This window comes from Engraulis encrasicolus, chromosome 14 (genome assembly GCF_034702125.1).
Source record: "Engraulis encrasicolus isolate BLACKSEA-1 chromosome 14, IST_EnEncr_1.0, whole genome shotgun sequence".
NCBI classification, from domain to species: domain Eukaryota; kingdom Metazoa; phylum Chordata; class Actinopteri; order Clupeiformes; family Engraulidae; genus Engraulis; species Engraulis encrasicolus.
Genome location: NC_085870.1, coordinates 15,469,777 through 15,490,776, shown reverse-complemented (window position 1 = coordinate 15,490,776; position 21,000 = coordinate 15,469,777). Strand labels below are relative to the sequence as shown.

At 41.1% G+C, this 21,000-nt stretch overlaps 2 protein-coding genes across 2 annotated transcripts; both read left to right on the top strand.

The window, feature by feature from the left end:
• The first annotated feature begins 4,121 nt into the window (after positions 1-4,121).
• Positions 4,122-9,859, top strand: LOC134462160 (thiol S-methyltransferase TMT1A-like). The gene is made up of 3 exons (XM_063215058.1): positions 4,122-4,669; positions 6,913-6,998; positions 7,963-9,859. Exons 1-3 carry the CDS (start codon positions 4,178-4,180, stop codon positions 8,114-8,116), a joined length of 732 nt encoding a protein of 243 aa, XP_063071128.1. The 5' UTR covers positions 4,122-4,177; the 3' UTR covers positions 8,117-9,859.
• A 4,116-nt stretch (positions 9,860-13,975) lies between these two features.
• Positions 13,976-19,532, top strand: LOC134462159 (thiol S-methyltransferase TMT1A-like). The gene is made up of 3 exons (XM_063215056.1): positions 13,976-14,485; positions 16,390-16,475; positions 17,891-19,532. Exons 1-3 carry the CDS (start codon positions 13,994-13,996, stop codon positions 18,042-18,044), a joined length of 732 nt encoding a protein of 243 aa, XP_063071126.1. The 5' UTR covers positions 13,976-13,993; the 3' UTR covers positions 18,045-19,532.
• Positions 19,533-21,000: the final 1,468 nt, after the last annotated feature.

The window sequence follows — 21,000 nt, the reverse complement described above, 5'->3', positions numbered from 1 at the left end:
ACGGTGTGAATGTACTGTACAGACGAACGAGAACCAAGACATATAGTATAGAGGCAAACCCATTCAGTTATGTTTCTTTGTGCTACAAACTGAAGATCATAACTGCACCCAACATTTCTTTAATCTCTTAGGGAGATTGGAAAAAGACAAATTCATATGTTACAGCATTCAGATGAAACAGATAATACTAATTAAACTTTACAGATCATCTACATGCTTCACAGCCTGCTACTAAATTATATTGATCTTGACAACCATAGATCTACATTTGAATAACAACTTGCCTACTACAGAGGGTTTTCTTTTGTTTATAAAGCAAAGATTGCTCTCTGAGGACAATCATAAGTGACCGTCAGGGTGGATTTACAATAGAGGCAAGGTTGGGCAAACTGCAGGGGGTCCCAAACGAGCTGCCCACTTCCCTTTGTTAAAAGTAAGGATTTGAAGGCCCCCATAGCTAAATTCGCCTTGTGGACCCCAAATTGCTAAATCTGCCACTGGTGGCCATTTATCTAATGTTGCACAACAGTAATAATTTCTAATATCATTTAGCACCAGCCAGGGCTCTGTTTTTGTCCCTATGTGTATAATAGATCAATAGTTTCAGCATTGTATGATATTGGGTTTATATACTGTAACAGCATAGACAAAGTTTTAGCATTGTATAACATTGCGTTTATATTATTGCCTGACAATGCTATTGGTTTGTCCTCCAAAATAATTTGAAAGTCATCGATATTTTTGATCTGTTGCCATAAACATCCATCGAAGCAGTTTTCAATGCCAACAGATGTATCTTGCCAAAACAACATTAGTTATTTAAATTACATGATAATATCATTGGCATGTATGATTTGAGAATGTTTGATTTAGTCATCTAGCTACATCTAGCTACAGTTCTGCAAATTTATTGTACAGAAAGACTTTTTTAGAAAAAAAAATGGGCCATAAGATTAAATTTTATTACACTTAGCTTAGCACAAAGGGGCTTACTTGACTTATTACGGGGGAGTGGTTGTACTGTACAGTTCATTGAACTCAGGACCACTTCCTCCATGGATAAAAGTGCAGGGACACCACACCTTCCTCCTTCTAGTCAGGGTGGTATTCAAACCTACAACCAAAGCAAGCAATCAAAAGCCAACTCCAGAGCCATTAGGCCACGGCTGCACACTACTAAATGATTAACTAGAGTGAATTTGGTGCAGGATCATTGTATGACCACAGGGGCTGGGCATGAGTTTTTTTCAAACTCTGCCAGCAGGTGGCGGCGTAGCTGTCATGCGCTCTCTCAGACAAACAAACACCTCACATGCATGCACAAGCACACACACACACACACGCACGTGCGCGCGCCCACGCACATGCACACGCACGCACGCATACACACACACACAGAGATAGACAGACAGACACACACACACACACACACACACACACACACACACACACACACACACACACACACACACACACACACACACACACACACACACACACACACACACACACACACACACACACACACACACACAGCCATATGCCACTGACTTAAGAGCCAAAAGATGACATTTGGTTTGCTGTATGATTACAGTAAAAAACACAGGAACAGATTGCACTGTGGTAAACTATTGTCAAATCAGTGTGGTGCCTCATTCAGCTTTCAGGAGGAGAATACATTCTGTAGGCTTGGACAATGACTTACTATATGTAGCAAACAGTGTTGGGCAAGTTACTCAAAAACTGTAATGCATTACTGATTACATGTTACTGTCTTTAAAAAGAATCCCTTACACTACAATATTACTATATTTAAAATGTAAGGCATTACACTACATTTGCATTTCTTAAGTTACTTTCGCCAAAAGAACTGTAGGCCTAGATATGGATCTGGCAATTTATTACAGGGTAAATCAAGGTCATGTGTCATGACTTTTTCACCTCCCGCCCAAGAGGTGTTTTGGCAGCATGCAGACTAAAATCTGCCAGGTTTAGGAATAGGTTCTTTCTGGCCCACCACACTGAATACCACTAAAATCCAGGTCATTGTAATGCATTTGTAACTTGAGTTATTTAGCATTGTAATTGTAATTTTTGCCCTGTAATGCCTTACATTACTGCATTACAGCAAAAAGTAATGCATTACAGTTATTAATTACTTTTGTAATGCATTACTGCCCAACATTGGTAGCAAAGGGGAAAGAGATCTCATAGCACCAAAGACCACAGAGACTCCTGCTGGCAAACTTACATACCCACAGTAGGCCTGTATGTTGTGCTCTATACTCCCTAAACCAGGCGATTTTTTTCGACTTCATTTGATAGGACAGTGTGAGAGGTGGACAGGAAGCGAATTTGGAGAGATGGGGAGGGGTCGGCAAAGGACCCGGGCGGGAATCGAACCTGGGTCAGCCACATGGCAGGCGAGTACCCTATTGGTTGGCCACCGCAGGGCCAAACCAGGCAACGCTTAATCACAGACAAAATATAACTTGTGAGTGAAAGCACATGCCCAAATGCACCAGTCAAACTAATACAAATTGGGATTTTAAATTTTATTTTTAAATTGTAGGGGCTTTTATTTCAATAGGAAAGTGTGAGATGTCAAAAGGAAGCGAGAAGGAGAGATAGATGTGGTAGTATCAGGAAATTACCTCAAGCCAAAATTGAAACAGGGTCTTTTGGCGTAACAGTATACAGTGCCTTAGCCGTTTCAGCCAGAGCCGAGGCCTAGACTTGTAATTTTTATGGAACTTTTATTACTATTCTTACAAGGCTCCCCGGCTTTTGTGGGCCAGGATCGCGGGCATACTAGACAACTCCTTTTCCTTTTCAAACAGTTACCAGTGAAGCTTGCATAAAGCCCATACACATAGTGTAAGTATGTTATGATGATTCAGTGACAAACAACAAAATTGACTTGTATGGTTAATGGTAATGGCATGGTGATGGTATATTTACACTTTTCCTTTGAGAAATGTCACATTTATATTTATTTAGTACTATTATTAGATTGTAATAGATGACTCACTACCTCAAGGCTAACTTCACCTGGCTTATTATGCCAGGTTCTTGGAATACCGAGGGGTTGAACACAGAAACTGCTTGATTAGTTGATGGCATTCCTGGAGGTTAATTACCTTTTTTAGTAGGCCTATGTGCTCCAAAATGCAATAAAACTGGAGAAAGCAGTTACTTGCACCAAAACGGAGCCAGAAAAGATTTAGCCAAATAAATCCGTCACCACTCCACTGTTCCATACTGTGACACATGACAATGTCCCAAGGACTTAAACTCAGTTGACCAATTCATTGACTATCCATGAAGATGCAGAAATTACAGAAAGGTGCTATTTTGCTATCTGTATTTAATAATAATAATAATAATAATAATACTAATACTACTACTACTACTACTACTAATAATAATAATAATAATAATAATAATAATAATAATAATAATAATAATAATAATAATAATAATAATAATAATAATTGGTTTATTGTCCAACTGAATTTGGAGATGGTTTGACTCTTTTTCCATCATTTTTTTTCTCTTTAGGTTGTCAACAACATTTTTTTGTAGACTTTGTACTGCTGCTGTTGTCAAATTAGTGGGATTATACTATAATAATACCTTTTTTCGGATACTGGATATTGATTTTGGATGAAAAAACCCCCACCAATTTCAGGCAACCTAAGGACGCAGAAGCAGTAGGCCTATATGCTTACTAGAATTTGGACGTGGAAGTTTTTTCAGATTCATGTTCTTCATAGAAAAATGAGCCACAATAGCCAGTATAAAATAATAATTATTAATATTAATACTGTTTTTCTAAAGCAAAAAAAACCACATTACACATTACAAGGAGTTGAAATGGACGACCAACGCATGGGAGCCATTGACGAGGGCCCAAGGCCAATTACTGTGGCCTATTACTTTATGGCCTGGGCCGGCCAGCCGACAGGCGATGATGACTAGGAATTTTAGGAGTTACATAACAAATATCCATCTGCCATCTAGCGGGGCATGTCTGTAATGCAACAAGATAACATCGACTGACAGGATTGGTCATTGTTGACGACACGCCCTCACGTCCAAGGAATAAACTACCCTTCAACCTGCTATCAATCCGAATCCGTTTCATGCTATTCGTGGGGTATCTAAGGTGAACAAGATGTTGTTTATGCACTTGTGCACGCTAGTGCTTAAAATCTTAACATTGCCACTTCAGCTTGCGGAATTGGTGGGTCTGTATAAACTATACAAACGCGTATTTCCGTTTATGGTTTACAATATCACTTTTGCTTATAACCTTAAAATGAACGATCACAAACGGGAACTCTTCAGGTCTCTGGGGAAATTCCGCCCAACAAATGGCGAACTGCGTATTCTTGAGATCGGTTGTGGCAGTGGGGCTAACTTTGAGCACTACCCAGCGGGCTGTAAGATAGTGTGCACAGACCCCAACCCGCACTTCCAGACATATCTGCAGAAGAACATGACGAAAAATGACCACCTTGTTTACGACAAGTTTGTGGTGGCGACTGGAGAGGATCTGCGTGGGGTACCAGATGAATCGGTAGACGTGGTGGTTGTCACTTTGGTCCTGTGCTCGGTCAACGACATCGGGGTTGTACTACAAGAGGCGAAACGAGTCCTTCGACCTGTAAGTACATTGTAAACCTCCCTAAGCCAGTTATTTTGCTGGCAAGCTGTAGTGCATATGGCTCCATCAGGTGGATTAAAATTCTGATCTACACGTGATGACTGTCTTTACTTGATACATATTACGCACATTACGCGACCATTGATGTTTGGATATGTGACACGAGATTAGACACAAGACCATCACTGAAATACTTGACTGTTTTTTTGTAATGAGATGGCACCGTGAGGAGATGTAATGTGTTAACATTTTAAAGGATGCAGACGACTATTCCAAACCTATTTTTTCAGAAGCGTCTTTTACGCAGTAGAACATGCCTTCCGTTCACCTATGTTCGCTCCGAAATTACGCACAGAAGCAGGCTGCACGCACAGGGCCGCAATTCACTAGAATCTCTCATTTACTACACAGTGACATATGAGAGGTAGTTATGTCGTTTAAAAAGTGTTTTGATGTTGAGATTGTGCTGTCACTGTCAAGCTATCAGAATTTAGATGCGACAGCACACAGTAGGTCTACTACCCAAACTCTTACCCAAACTGCATATGACTGCAAACTCAGCCAAGACCTGATTTACTTTAATCACTGATTTTACAAGGGTGTGGTGTCATAATGCCTTTCATAGAATGCATCTTAATGTTAACAAAATTATATAAAAAATATATAATGGTGTCAGTAAACTTCATGTTTCTCAATAATTTAACTTTATATTCACTGCACAGTTGTAGCATGTGTACAACATTGTGAAGTCAAGTCACATCATACTGTGTCAAAATTGTGTATGCTATACAGTACACACACCATGCATGTACACATAGTAAATGGTCATTGGAGGAAAAAAACCCACAGACATTCATAGTATGGTGTGATAGTGCCACTATAACTGACACCTCTCCTGTTGCTGTGACAACCTGTGCACAACCACCCTTGCAACATTATAGTAAAGATTTCTACTGTATGTGAGGTAGCTGTGGCCTCATGGCTATGGAGCCTTTGCTGGAATCAGCAAGTTGCCTGTTCATATCCACGCTATCCAATGGAGGAAGGGCACTTTAAAAACGCACCGAAGCACAAAGCACAAAGCACACACTGGCCCAGGGACTGTAACGTAGCCAGTATCAGCAGTTATACAACAGGCACCTTACAGCACAGTAACTTTTAGGATGATATTTGATGTACGTTGGGATGTTTCAAATGATACGTAAATGAACTCATGTCCCCATTAGCTGGCCAGGATGTCAGAAATGAATGAACAGAAACAACTCGTCTTTGGCTACTGACAATTCAAGGGTAGTGTGAGTGATACAACTGCATGTTAAAATTGGCCGGAATTACCCATGCTTGGAAAAGCCAGTGAACAAAAGCCTAGTGAACTTTAGCCCAGGACAAACAGCAGAGGCGGAGAGATAGTATATGGATATTTTTTGTTTACACATTGAATGCGCTTGAATTCTAGCTCCCCTAAACAGATATATATATATATATATATATATATATATATATATATATATATATATATATATATATAGGTTTTTGTGTGTGTTTGTTTTACGTGAGTTCTCTGAAATGCACCTGTCACAGTGGTGACTTTTTATCCACATGCCTAGTAGTAACTGGGATCAAAATATGTAAACGGATATAGAATATCCGTTTTTTAATCAATATATTTGCATACGTTTAAGCAAGGCCTTAGTAGGCTGGGTAGTTAATTATACAGCCCTTATCTTCACCTGTAGGCCTGAATAAACACAGGAGACTACAGGAGCCAAGAGCGCCAGAGAGCCTGATCACCAGATAGACCTGATAGACCAGTATCAAAGCCATACTGAGAACAGAACATCCATCAAATTAGAGAAAGAAAAGCCATCACAACTCAAAGCTAAAATGAAATAGCTAAGCGTTGCTGAAAAAGAATCACTGGATGAGTTTGGAAGTAAGTTGGAATACCAGGAAGTTGAAGCACACGGTAGGGTTCTGTTTAGTTGGTGAGTAGTGCAGATGTTTAGACTGAATGTGCGTGTGTATTAATGTGTGTGTAGAAATACTGATAATGTGAAGATGGCACACCATGTACAATGTGTGTGCACTGTTACCTAAATGTTGTTTTTTATGTGTGTGTGTGTGTGTGTGTGTGTGTGTGTGTGTGTGTGTGTGTGTGTGTGTGTGTGTGTGTGTGTGTGTGTGTGTGTGTGTGTGTGTGTGTGTGTGTGTGTGTGTGTGTGTGTGTGTTTTGCTTGTTACAGGGTGGTGGCTTCTTCTTCATGGAGCACGTGTGTGCAGACCCATCCACCTGGACGTTCTTCTTCCAGCATGTTATGCAGCCGTTCTGGTACGAAAATATATTGTTTGTTCTTTTCAGGCCTTTATTTTGACAGTGGCAGTGAAGAGATGACAGGAAATGAGTAGGGGAGAGAGAGATGGGGCAATGTTGGGGCATTACCCTGGCTAGAGTCAAACCTGGATCCCAATGGGCATGCAAGCCCAAATCTATCTGCCAAGTTAAAAGAGGTACTGGCACAGGGTACAGGGTATTAGTTACAGCCCCTGGAGCTCTGTGGAGTTGGATACCTTGCTCAAGGGCACTTCAGCCGTGGATAAGGATGTTACAGACCACGCTCATTCCATCCTGTGGGTGTTATTAGGGTAAGAATCTGCTCTTGGAGAATGGCAGTCAATGGCAGATTTTGCAAGAGCGGTTTAGTAATTATAATCGTCTCTACTAATTCTGCTTGGTATCTGCACTTATTCTTCTGCATATATTACCTGTGCACTTTGTGTCTACAAGTGATTTATGCTATTATCCCGTCAGGACACGCCGTTATTAATTTGCTGTTACCAGAATGGCAATGACCAAGTAATAGTGCATTACTAAAGGCCCTGTGTTATGTCATAGTATTGTAGTACTATGGTAGTTAACTTTTCAATGACTATTAGAGCGTGCCTCAGGAGGTTCATTATGGGCATGCGTTATGGGGCTACTATGTCTTTAATTGTGAGTCGCTTTGGATAAAAGCGTCTGCCAAATGTTATGTGTAGGCAGTCCGTTGGACCAGCTGTAGGTAGGCATCATCTATCCATGGGTCGTTGACAGTTAAGACCACAACTGTATTTTCTTGTTTATACTGAATTATCTAAAAAAAACATATTCATTAAGTGTACATTAATTTCAAATTATTCATTTATTTATATAATACAAGATTTGCAATAGCTGTGGTTGTACCACCAGATGCCTACCACCAAAACGTATCAATGACCCCCATATAAAAACTGACCTTGTGTTCTTGTGTTGTCAGGTACTACTTTGGAGATGGCTGTCAGACCACTCGTACCACGTGGGAATATATCGAGAACGCAGGATTTAGCCAGCTGAACCTGCGACACATCCAGGCTCCTGTAACCGTGAGCTCGCTCATCAAGCCCCACATTGTAGGCTACGCCATTAAATAACTGCTGAACACGCACGCACACGCACGCACACACACACACACACACACACACACACACACACACACACACACACACACACACACACACACACACACACACACACACACACACACACACACTCAGTCTTAACATCTGCACTGTACTACTCACCAACTAAACAGAACCTACAGTGTGCTTCAAGTTATTGGTATTCTAACTTACGTCCAAACTCGTCCTGTAATTCTTTGTCAGCACCGCTTTGCTTTTTCATTTTTTAATTTTGAAGTTGTGATGGCTTTTCTTTCTCTATTTTGATAGCTTTTCTGTTCTCCGTGTGGCTTTGATACTGGTCTATTCTGTGAATAGAATCTAGGTCGGACATGGTTGCCACAACTGATTGTGTAATGTTTACTCAAAATGATCATTATTCTGAATTTAATAACTCAATTTATTTTGCATCTGGAACATAGCGTTCTTCATTTGAGGCTCTCTGGTCTACTCTCCACCTACAGTATGCTGCTGTAATTACTGATAGATTGTTGTTGATTATGATCGAATTCTGCAACCTCACTGCCAACATGTCTTGCACTCAAGCTATTTAGCTTAAAATTGAATGGAGGAAATGGCATTTCATTGAATGGCAATGGCATTTCAGATACAACTTGACAAAAAGGGAGAAAGTAAGAGTTACAGTATTACTGTAAGTGTAATTGCAGCACAAGGCCAGCAGTGGTGCGATGGGATTTTGTATGATATTTGTTGCAGATTTTCATAGTAATTAAACCTGTATTGATTGTAATTGCACTATGTGTCATGAAAATGGCCCAGACTGACCAAAACTGTTAACTATTTTAAGGGTCACTGTTACAGTGTACTTGCTTCATTAGGTACAGTGGAATAACTTTTGTATTAACATGTACTGTCGTTGTACTTGCATCGTCTATTTTGTGTATGTACTTTTTAAGAGTGCCTTTGGTCTTAGTGCAGTCCTTCTCCCCCACCCTGGAAGAATTAAGCAATATGACCTGAGTGGGAGGGAGGGTGTTAACTGACATTGTCCCGGGTGTGGTTCGGCCATAGGCAGGAAGCCGAAGGCTTAGACATCCTTCCGCTTACCGATGCGTAGAATGCCAGTAGAACGCGTGTCATCCAATCATATATCGCAAAATATATTGACCAGATCTATACAGATCAGACTATACTTCTATAGTATTCTACACTATAATTCAGCACATCGGCAAAGTATAAAAACACTTTATGTTACATTGCCATTATGGCAATGTAGATACACACAAATGCATGTTATAATAACATGATTAGTGTTGTACTTGTGTTAGCCTATTCCATCACTTATTCCTCTGTATGTAATGAGGTAAGTACACTGTAACAGTGACCCCTGAAAATAAAGCCTTTCCCCGAAACTCACACCACCATAGCAGCCTATTGGCAACATAAAAAGGCTTGGGCTGAAAAGCAGTTCACACTAGTTAGTCAACACAACACTTAGATTGAACAATTGAACAATAGATCATACCAGCCAATCAGCAAGAAGCTCTGAGTGAGAAACACACCAAGTCAGCCAATCAGGAAGCCTTTTGGTCAAGGGGCTCTGGCAAGACTACTGAATCCAGGTGTTGTCTGTTGAAATGCAACATCAACAATGGGCTGCGTCCCGCATCATGGTTTCACACTGTGTTGAAATTGTGTTGCCATTTTGTATGCTATTTTTGATCAATAAAGTGTATTTTTTTGATAACGCATCTATGTTTTGTCTCCAGAGTGTTCTTATGACATCTTAATAACTACTTCTTACAGTATAACAACACAGTATTCCAGAGTACTATGCTGATTTGTTTTACATGGTAGAGTTACCTAGCCTGGTTCCTACCAGACCTCTGTGTGTTTGAGCTCTGGAGCCCCCTGGTGGCACTCAACACACTAGTAGTGGAGCTCAGGAAGCTGTGTGGAACTACTGGTCGGGCAAGAGCCAAGCAAAAAGTTACCCAGAGCCGATTTTACCAATAGGCAGACTAAGCATTTGCCTATTGTAGGGCCCCATCAAATCTGATTATTTTTTTTGTATTTTTTTTTTGCCTCTGTATGGGCCCCCAACAGTCAACCCAGGCAAGGTAAAATACCAGCAAAAGCAATTCAGGAGGGCCCCATGTCTATATTTCAACTAATGGTAAGTCACTAGGTAAGGGTTAACGTTCGGCGAGAAGGTCGCTACCGTGGAATAGCAGCACGACAGAGAGAATCTTTAGACCCCGACGCGGAGCGGAGGGGTCTTGTTCTCTCTGAAGTGCTGCTATTCCACAAAGCGACCGACTCGCCGAAAGTTAACCCGCTTATTATATGGATATACTTAAATGACTCACACATGGCGGGGACATTTCTTTAGGCCTATTTAATGTTAAGATTGTTGCTGCGCAAAACAAAACAGTGCCGTTGTGGAACACCGCTAGGCAACAGCTAGGTAGCCAGGACAACAGGTGTTGTCTATCACAGCAGCTGATTAGAGTCTTGTTGAAAAGTCGCTTTAGCAGTGAAAAGTCTTGTTACCATTGACAGCGGTCTGTTATAGACCAACCCGTCCGTTATCGAAAAATAACAGACGTGCGAACGTTGGGGAGCCCCGTTGAAATGAATGGAGCATTCGACCGATGACGTCACAACCATATAATAATAGGTGTTAACACACGAGCACAGGACAATCACAGGAGAAGGGTTATGCATGTACTGCATAAGGTCATACAAATTACTACACAGAAGTGTGAAACGTAAAATAAGTAAAAATAAATGCTACAGTTTCCTTCCAACAGGTGACTTCACAGAGTAACTGGTCTGCTGTTACTGTGAAAAGACATTGCATACCACACCTCTAAAGGCTTACCACACTGGATGTCTGCTGCAACACCCAACTGAAGGGTCAGTAGTCAGTACCAAAGAAATTCTAGAGCTGCATGCATCCTCCCTATTGTGAGGAGTAAGGAGCCCCCTTGTGGCCAAAATATCACCTCAATATTAAATCACAACTATTTTGTAGTGTCAAGTACACCAGATGAGTATAATATCAGTGTGTTCCAGACAGCATGTAAATGTCTAAATGAGCGGTAGCTTACTTCGAACAGCGTAGGAGTATTCCAATAAGCTAGTAAGCCAGGTTAAGTTAACCTTGAGGTTGAGGTAAATCACCGAATAGAGGAGCCTGGAATCCTCATACATGACACCTGCAGACTATTATGAGGCTTACCCACCGACCTGTATATCATTGGGCTTACCACCTCCTGAAGGTGAATTTAAGCAGGTTTATAACCATGTTCTTGGAATTCTACCCTGCCTGACTGGTGTAGCTGGGAGAGTGTCTATGTTCCCACAGCCCATTGGTCCCACATCACTAAGATTTTTAACATGATTTTTAGGCCTAGGCTTTAGTTTACTTGAAAATGTGGGAACATGAAGTTGTAAAGCATAGGGCTTATATTTGAATAATTTCTTAAAACTGTGGGAACATGGAGCAGCAGGAATAAGCTGGGACCATTTGGGCTGTGGGACCAATGGGCTGTGGGAACATAGAGCTGACCCCTACACGTGTAGCCAGGGCCGCGGACAGCTTTTTCTGGTTTCTGAACAAAACACATAAATGTCTATCTCTTCTAATTCTGAGGAAGTCAGTGTAGTAGTATTGTGATGGAGTGTCACCAATTCGGTACAATTGAGGATATAATGGGATTGTAAAAAAGAGAAAAGCATGCACGTCCGTCTCAAAAAGATTGGGTGCAGGACGAGCAGGACCCACGGACTCAAGTGGTTTATTGCTTATCTAACACTGTTACACCTAATCGCTGACCAAAATTCTTTAAAAACGCTTTAATAACAATTACAGGGGTGATAGTGAAAAAAAATCCTGAGCCCCAACTGTAGCAACATTTTTCTCATTACCGACGTAGATTTGCTGGGTCTAATTTAGACCTTCAGGTGGAAGATGTTGTGCTCAAAAGCGACTGCCTGCCAGAAAACAACTGACTTCATAGACTACCCCCTGTAACTCTGGACTACAGAGAGTTAGCTATACATAAGTCACTGTACATACACCTGGCACCCTCCACTATCACCCCATACATTTTGGTGAGTAGACTATTGCCCTTTGCAATCCTGACCTACGGGGGACAGTCACATTCTTGCAACGCCTTGTAACTAAGCGGTTGCAAGAATGTGCCCCTGTAAGTCAGGATTGCAAAGGGCAACACTCACCAAAACTGGGATGACTGGTATAATAACATGTAATATATTTTACTAATGTTCCACTGATTCATCCACTTCTTCAGCAGTTTGGCCTCAGACCAACTGACTGCCTCCCTGAGAAAAAAAGCACTTTGGCAAAGTATTATGAACACCCTTCATATTTGAATTATGGTATTATGTAGGCCTAGATACATTGATGTAAGTAGACACTACTCTAGTACATGGTATTACATGCTATTTCACCATCTATTCCACTGTAGGCCTAATGAGGTAAGTACACTGCAACAGTCTCCTCAAAATAAAGTGTTGACGTTTAAGAATTTCCCCAGATTGCATAGAGATTTCAAAGCCTACACACAGACAGAATGGAGTAATACCTACTCCCATAGATTGTACAATCTATGAGCACTCCGCCTTAAAGTAAGCCCACACATGTCGCCTATCTAGGCTCACCTCAGGCTAGAAAATCCCAAGACACACCACAACACAGGGACAAGAATTGATGTTAAATATATTACAACACTTTGACAATAGTCCTGCCACAATCTGGGGTTGGAGGAAGAAGTTGAAGCACAGTCCAGCACAGCAAAGTCAGTGATCAGAGCACAGCAATCTTAAAAGAAGAGAGTTAAGCACCTCTATCCATTAGAGCTGTTCATTTTTTTTACTTCCTTAGCCCCACGAGCTGCCCGGAAGGGGCAGAGACGGTACCCCATAGAGCTCGTAAGTGATGTCATATCCTCCGCATTCATGGGACCTGCAGGAAGTTTCTAGCATTTAATCCAATGGCAGAATTGAAATGATATTTTGATCCCATTTGAATTGTGTCACTGTGTGTTTTTTCACATTTGTCATGGAAACAGGTTCCTTCTGAAGCAGGGGTACCATACATGCACTGCAGGATTTTAATCCGCTGTGGTATTAAGTGTTTCCAATAGTTTTCTTAGTGATTGAGGTCCCAGCTGCCTTGAGATCATTTCCTAGCTCTTCCCATACAGTTTTAGGGTGCTTTATCTCTGTTTTTCTGGTTATTGAATCTCCACAAGGTCAAATCTGGAATGGAACCACAGACAGGCCTAAGATTGATGATTGATGATCATTGTCCTAAAATTTGGAAGAAATGCACCAACAGTTTGCTCCTTAATAGCCTTGTTGAGTTCTAAAATCTTGTCCCTGACATCCTTTGACAGCTTTTTGGTCTTTCCCATATTGGCGAGTTTAGTTTGGTTGTATTGACTGATGGTACTATGGACTGATTCTGCAGATTCAATGTGTCTTTTGTGCAGGTTACTATTAACAGGTGTGACTCTTTACTGAACTGAGGGTTGCCTCACACAGAACAGCAACTCACTACACCCTAACATAAAACAAGACCCACTACACCCTACCTTCCTCATCCCTTGGGATAGCTGCTCTGTAATACCTTTGACAAATAAGTTTTTTCCTCTGTTTTTGGGTATGCAAGCTGTGTGTGTGTGTGTGTGTGTGTGTGTGTGTGTGTGTGTGTGTGTGTGTGTGTGTGTGTGTGTGTGTGTGTGTGTGTGTGTGTGTGTGTGTGTGTGAGAGAGAGAGAGGGGGGGGGTAATGGGAGCTGCGTCACATCCGCATAAATCAGCTCTATTTTTGGGACCCATCTCGCAGTAGGACGACAAGATGTTGTTTATGCACTTGTGCACGCTTGTGCTTAAAATCGTAACATTGCCACTTCAGTTTGCGGAACTGGTGGGTCTGTATAAACTATACAAGCGCGTGTTTCCGTATGTGATTAACAATATCACCTTGAAATATAACATTGAAATGAACGAACACAAACGGGAACTCTTCGGGTCTCTACAGAAATTCCGCAAATCAAATGGCGAACTGCGTATTCTTGAGATCGGTTGTGGCAGTGGGGCTAACTTTGAGCACTACCCGGAGGGCTGTAAGATAGTCTGCACAGACCCTAACCCGCACTTCGAGACACATCTGCAGAAGAACATGAAGAAAAATGACCACCTTGTTTACGACAAGTTTGTGGTGGCGACTGGAGAGGATATGCGTGGGGTACCAAATGAATCGGTAGACGTGGTGGTTGTCACTTTGGTCCTGTGCTCGGTCAACGACATCGGGGTTGTACTACAAGAGGCGAAACGAGTCCTTCGGCCTGTAAGTAGATTGTAAACCTCTCCGAGACAGTTGTTTTCTGGCTAGCTGTAGTGCATGTGGTAGTGGATTAAAATTGGTGGATTAAAATTCTGATCTACACGTGATAGATATCCACAGGTGATATTACGCGCGGGGTTGGGGTGGTTAAAGTTCAAAAGTTCAAAGTTCAAAGTACTTTATTTGCCACTTGTGCATAAACTAGTTGTCCAAGCACATAGGAACTCTTGCGCAGGCCCTCTGAGTCAATAATTAAGTTAGAATTAAATAGAAAAATAGGAAGACAAAATACATTAAAAAGTGAAAAAAATCAAAGAGATCAAAAGAATAATAAAAAAGGTGGATCAAATGTTCTTTTTTGCCATCAGCCTCACTGTTGCTGGGAAGAAACTGTTGAAAAACCTTGATTTTCTGGTAGGAATGCTGTCTGCTCTACTGTGTCTCAGTTTGTATGTGCAGTTCTTGTGTTTGAGCAGAGAGTTAGCTGGATGGAGTGGGTCTTTAATGATTCTCTCTGCTCTCCTATGGCTGCGCTGTACATATATGGAGTCCATGGAGGGAACTGCTGTGCCTATAATCCTTTCCGCAGTCTTGATTATTCGTTGCAAAGACTTCCTTTCGGCCTGAGTGATGTTGCCATACCAGACAGTGATGCCTGTTGTGAGGATGCTCTCTACAAGTCCTCTGTAGGCCTGGGTAAGAGGGTGGTAATTCAGTCCAGTCTTCCTAAGCATCCTAATAAAGTACAGCCTTTGCTGGGCTTTTTTCACGATGGAGGTGGTGTTCAGACTCCAGCTCAGGTTTGATGTTACTTGCATGCCTAGGAATTTATGACTTTCAGCCCTCACCACCTGTCCCTTTAATGTGCAGAGGCTGTAGGGGAGGAGGATGTTTTCTAAAGTCCACTATAATTTCCCTCGTCTTGTCTGTGTTGAGGATGAGGTCGTTTGTCTCCCCATATTCAATGATGTAGTTCACAACAGACCTGTATCCTGACTCGTCCCCTTCTTTGATGAGCCCCAGGATGGTAGTGTCATCAGCATATTTGATGATGATGGTGTTGTCATGGCTTGAGAGAAGGTCATGGGTATACAGTGTGAAGAGTTTAGGACTGAGGCTGCATCCTTGTGGAGATCCCGTACTGACTGTGAGCTCAGAGGACACCCGCCCCCCCCCATTCTCACCACCTGTGGTCTCTCTATAAGGAAGTCCAGAATCCAGTTTCAGGTGGGAGTTTGGAGGCCAAGGTCTGTCAGTTTCTCAATCAGCCTACCTGGGTGGATGGTATTGAAGGCAGAACTGTAGTCCAGGAAAAGCATTCTGACATACGCTCCTTAAGCCTTTATCAACGATTTTCTTAATTCCCAATGGGACATCGGTCAATCCTAGACAGGTAGTCACTCTGTTTTTAAGAAAATCCAACCTAGGCCTAATTTACCCGTAGCATCAAACTTTTTCTAAAATCATCCAAAATAAGTAAATATCCGTTTTTAAATAAATATATCCTCTGTTTCCTGAATTATACAGCCCTTATATATTCACCTGTAGGCCAGAATAAACACGGGCGTCTACAGGAGCAAAGGGTGCCAGAGTAGGCCTACCTGATTACTGAGAGCTACTGGAGATTTGGGTCTATTGGGTCTGGGTTTATTGAGGTGGGGAGGGACGGCGTTCCTTTTAGTGTGAGTGTGCGTCTGTGTATGTGACAATGCTCTACTGATAATTTGATGATGGCACACCATGTACAATGTGTGTGCACTGTTATCTAAATCTTGTTTTTTTTTTGTGTGTGTGTGTGTGTGTGTGTGTGTGTGTGTGTGTGTGTGTGTGTGTGTGTGTGTGTGTGTGTGTGTGTGTGTGTGTGTGTGTGTGTGTGTGTGTGTGTGTGTGTGTTTTGCTTGTTACAGGGTGGTGGCTTCTTCTTCATGGAGCACGTGTGTGCAGACCCATCCACCTGGACTTTCTTCTTCCAGCATGTTATGCAGCCGTTCTGGTATGCTTTTCTATTACAAAAAATACATTGGGCTTTTTATGCCTCTATTTTTACAGCGGTAGTGAAGAGATGACAAGTAACAAGTAGGGGAGAGAGAAATGGGGTAAGGTTGACTTGACTTGAAAGATTTCATGTCCTTAAAAAGGCAATTTGACTTACAGCACAGCAGAATGGCATAAACACATATAGGCCTACAATAAAAACACATACAGTACAACAAATACACACAATAAATAGCTAGACATATAAGTTACTATGTAAATAAATACGTAATAAATACAGACCACTGGTCAAATGCATCCATTAACACAATATGAAAGTCCATAATGTCAAGAATGTATCTCCCACATCTTGTTCAATTTGTTAATTGCCATGGGGATGAAGGAGTTATTTGCTCTATTCGTTCTAATGTTGGGGTATCTATACCTGCGTCCTGAAGGGAGTGTTTGGAACTTAACTGAGAGGGGGTGGGTAGTGTCCGTACAAACTTTGTCCGCTTTCTGTGTTCATCTATCTTAATAAAGTTTATGAAGCTCATTTTGCTGACGCCCCACATGTTTTAACAATTTTACCCAGTTTACTTTTGTACATCACTTTAGAGTGACCATACCAGCATACAATACCATAGGAGAGAACACTTTCAATAAAAGACTTGAAAAATAAGGCCAAAATTGTGTTGTCAACATTAAAAAAGTTATGTTTCCTTAGGACATTTTTATACCCTTCTTATAGATTGCATCTGCACAACTGTCCCATGACAGCTTGTGGTCTATAATCAGACCAAGGTATTTATAGTCCGTCACCACTTCAATCTCCTCTCCTCCAATAATTGAGGGGGGAGCTGGTAATGCTTTTTGTCTGAAATCAAAGATAAGCTCTTTTGTCTTGGAAATGTTGAGGTGCAGGTTAGACCTCTTAGACCAGTTGACAAATTCCTCCAGTACTGGACCATGCATGGTTGGGGCGTTACCCTGGCTAGAGTCAAACCTGAATCCCAGTGGGCATCCAAGCCCAAATCTGCCGGGGCTTAGTGATGTATGCTGTGACCATGTCTTTGATTGTGAGTCGCTTTGGATAAAAGCGTCTGCCAAATGCTATATGTAGGCAGTCCGTTGGACCAGCTGTAGGTAGACATCATCTATCCATGGGTCGTTGACATTTTTTTTAGTAGCAGACGTCAAGGTCATGGTCATGTCATTGTACTCTTTTTGTTACTGAATTATCTAAAAACCATATTAGAAAATGTACATTAGTGTCCAATTATTTATTTATGTATATATACGTATATAATACAAGATTTGCAATAGCTGTGGTTGTACCACCAAAAAAACGTCAATAAAAGATTTGCAATAGCTGTGGTTGTACCACCAAAAAATAACGTCAATAAAACTGACCTTGTGGTCTTGTGTTGTCAGGTACTACTTTGGAGATGGCTGTGAGACCACTCGTACCACGTGGGAATATATCGAGAACGCAGGATTTAGCCAGCTGAACCTGCGACACATCCAGGCTCCTGTAACCGTGAGCTCGCTCATCAAGCCCCATATTGTAGGCTACGCCATTAAATAACTGCTGAACACGTACGCACACAGTCAGTCTGCACTACTCACCAACTAAACAGATCCTACTGTGTGCTTCAACTTACTGGTATTCTAACACTGCACTGCTTTGCATTTTCATTTTTATTTTTGAGTTGTGATGGCTTTTCTTTCTCTATTTTGATGGCTTTTCTGTTCTCTGTGTGGCTTTGATACTGGTCTATCATGTGAATAGAATCTAGGACATGGTTGCCACAACTAATTATGTAATATTTTTTTGGGGGGGGGAGGGTGATTTTTAAGACTTAATTGTTTTTTTTTCATGTCAGGACAGTGAAGGATAGACAGGAAGTCAGTTGGGAGAGATAGACAGGGAAGGGTCGGTAAAGGGCCCGCACCGGACTTGAACCCGTGTCAACCGCATAGTACACGAGTGTCCTACTGTTAGCGCCATGGCAGGGCCCTCATTATGTAATGTTGACTCAAAATCATCATTATTCTGAATTTAAAAGCTGAATTTATTTTGCATCTGGAACATATCGTTCTTCATTTGAGGCTATCTGGTCTACTCTCCACCTACAGTATGCTGTTGTAATTACTGATAGATTGGTGTTGATGGGTAAGCGGTTAGGGCGTCAGACTTGTAGCCGGTTCGACTCCAGACCCGTCAGGTTGGTGGGGGGAGTAATTAACCAGTGCTCTCCCTCATCCTCTTCCACGACTGAGGTACCCTGAGCATGGTACCGTCCCGCCGCACTGCTCCCTTGGGGTGCCATTGGGGGCTGCCCCCTTGCATGGGTGAGACATAAATGCAATTTCGTTGTGTGCAGTTTGCAGTGCAGTGTGCTGCGGAGTGCTGTCTCAAAATGGCAATGGGAGTTGGAGTTTCCCAGTTGGACTTTCACTTCACTTCTCTTCACTTGATCGAATTCTGCAACCTCACTGCCAACATGTCTTGCACTCAAGCTATTTAGCTTAAAGTTGAACAGAGGAAATGGCATGTCATTGAATGACATTGGCATTTCAGATACCACATGCATTCTTGACAAAAAGGGAGAAAATACTAATTTGAAGAGCTATTACTGTAAGTGTAATTGCAAGTGTAAAGACCAGCAATGGTGATATGGTGATATGGGATTTTGTTTGATATTTGTTGCAGATTTTCATAGTAATTAAACCTGTATTGATTTTAATTGCACTATGTGTCATGAAAATGGCCCTGAAAATGGGCTGTTACAGTGGACTTGCCTTATTAGGTACAGTGGAATAACTTGTGTACTAACATGTACTGTCGTTGTACTTGCATCGTGTATTTTGTGTATCTACATTGTAAGAGTGCCTTTGGTCTTAGTGTAGTCCTTCTTAGCCTAGAAATCTAGACGCCCCTAGCGACCGCAAATTGAATTTTTGCTGTACGGGTCTGGCTCGCTAGGCTAAGTCCTTCTCCCACGCCCTGGAAGGATTCAGCACATCACTATAGTATTATAAAAAACACTTCACGTTACATTGCCATTATGGTAATGTACAAGCGGATTCCGAAAAAGTTGGGACACTTTGTATGTTGTGAATAAAATAAAAATACTGGCATTTTCAAAACATCCAATATGTTAATAAGGTAGAGCATTATGTACCGACAACATATCAGTTGTTAAAGTCAAGCAGAATTATTGTTTTGAGGTAATTGTGTTATCATTTCAAATTTGACCCATGCAACAAATCTCAAAAATGTTGGGACAGGGCCAAAACATGTTGTAATAGTTGGATAATTCTAAAAATAACACAAGGAAGAATATTTTAAAAGGAACTATATTGACTGCCAACATGAATGCACAAATAAAATACCTTCACAGAGAGGCTGTGGCACTCAGAAGCGAAGATTTTGAGGGGCTAATTACTTATCTATTACACAGAAAGATTGAATTATCAAAATTGCAGGCATATAAGGCCTATTTCCGTAATATAGATTTCTGTTTAATCATTGCATGAGTTATGAGATCATGACATACTCGTCGTCAATAAGCAAACTATGACACTCCAACAATGACAGCTCTCGAAAAAAAATGACCATAAACACAACACTTGATTAATGCACATGATGCAGACATTAAACAGTGTTGCATGCGGGAAGCTCATTCTAGATGGACCTAGGAGACATGTGAACCTGTCCTCTGATTACAGAATGGAAAATATTTCATCCTTTTTTAAAATCTAGGAGTCATGCACCCTCCAGGTTATATAGAAAATCAATACTTCAGCTTGGTTTAGTTTTCAGTCTTAAAGAGAGCATATATGATGGTAAGGGGGTGCAAAGGTGCCTTGGTTATGGTCTTCTTGCTCATGTAGAGCATTAAAATGAATGTTGAATGATATATACAGACTTTAAACAGCATACATAGCTACCAAGGCATTATATTTTGGAGCACCGCCTTTAGATATTGCCCCATAATGGTGGCAAATGTCAATCTCTTCTATGTTCTAACAGTGTGGTTCCATCATAAGAGTAAACAGGTCACAAAATTGTTTTCTTGCAGTCAGGATATGCCACATATTAAGCAAAACAAAAAGGTAAACAAGTTGAAGAACACACCTATCAGTTGAGCTGCTGAAATCATGTCTCGCACATCAAAATATTTATTTTTTGAATGAAATTATGCCATCAGTCAAAGTATTCAACTGTTCAGTCTCATCCCTTGTGTTGTGTTTAGTCTTATCCAATATAAAAAGCATTTTATTGGCCCTGTCCCAACTTTTTTGGGATTTGTTGCAAGGGTGAAATTTTAAATGACCACATACTTACCTCAAAACAATAATTCTGTTTGACTTTAACAACTGATATGTTGTCTGTATATGATGTTCTACCTTATTAACATATTGAATGTTTTGAAAATGCCACAATTTTGATTTTATTCACAAAATACAAAGTGTCCCAACTTTTTTGGAATCCGCTTTGTAGATACACACAAATGCATGTTATAATAACATGTTAC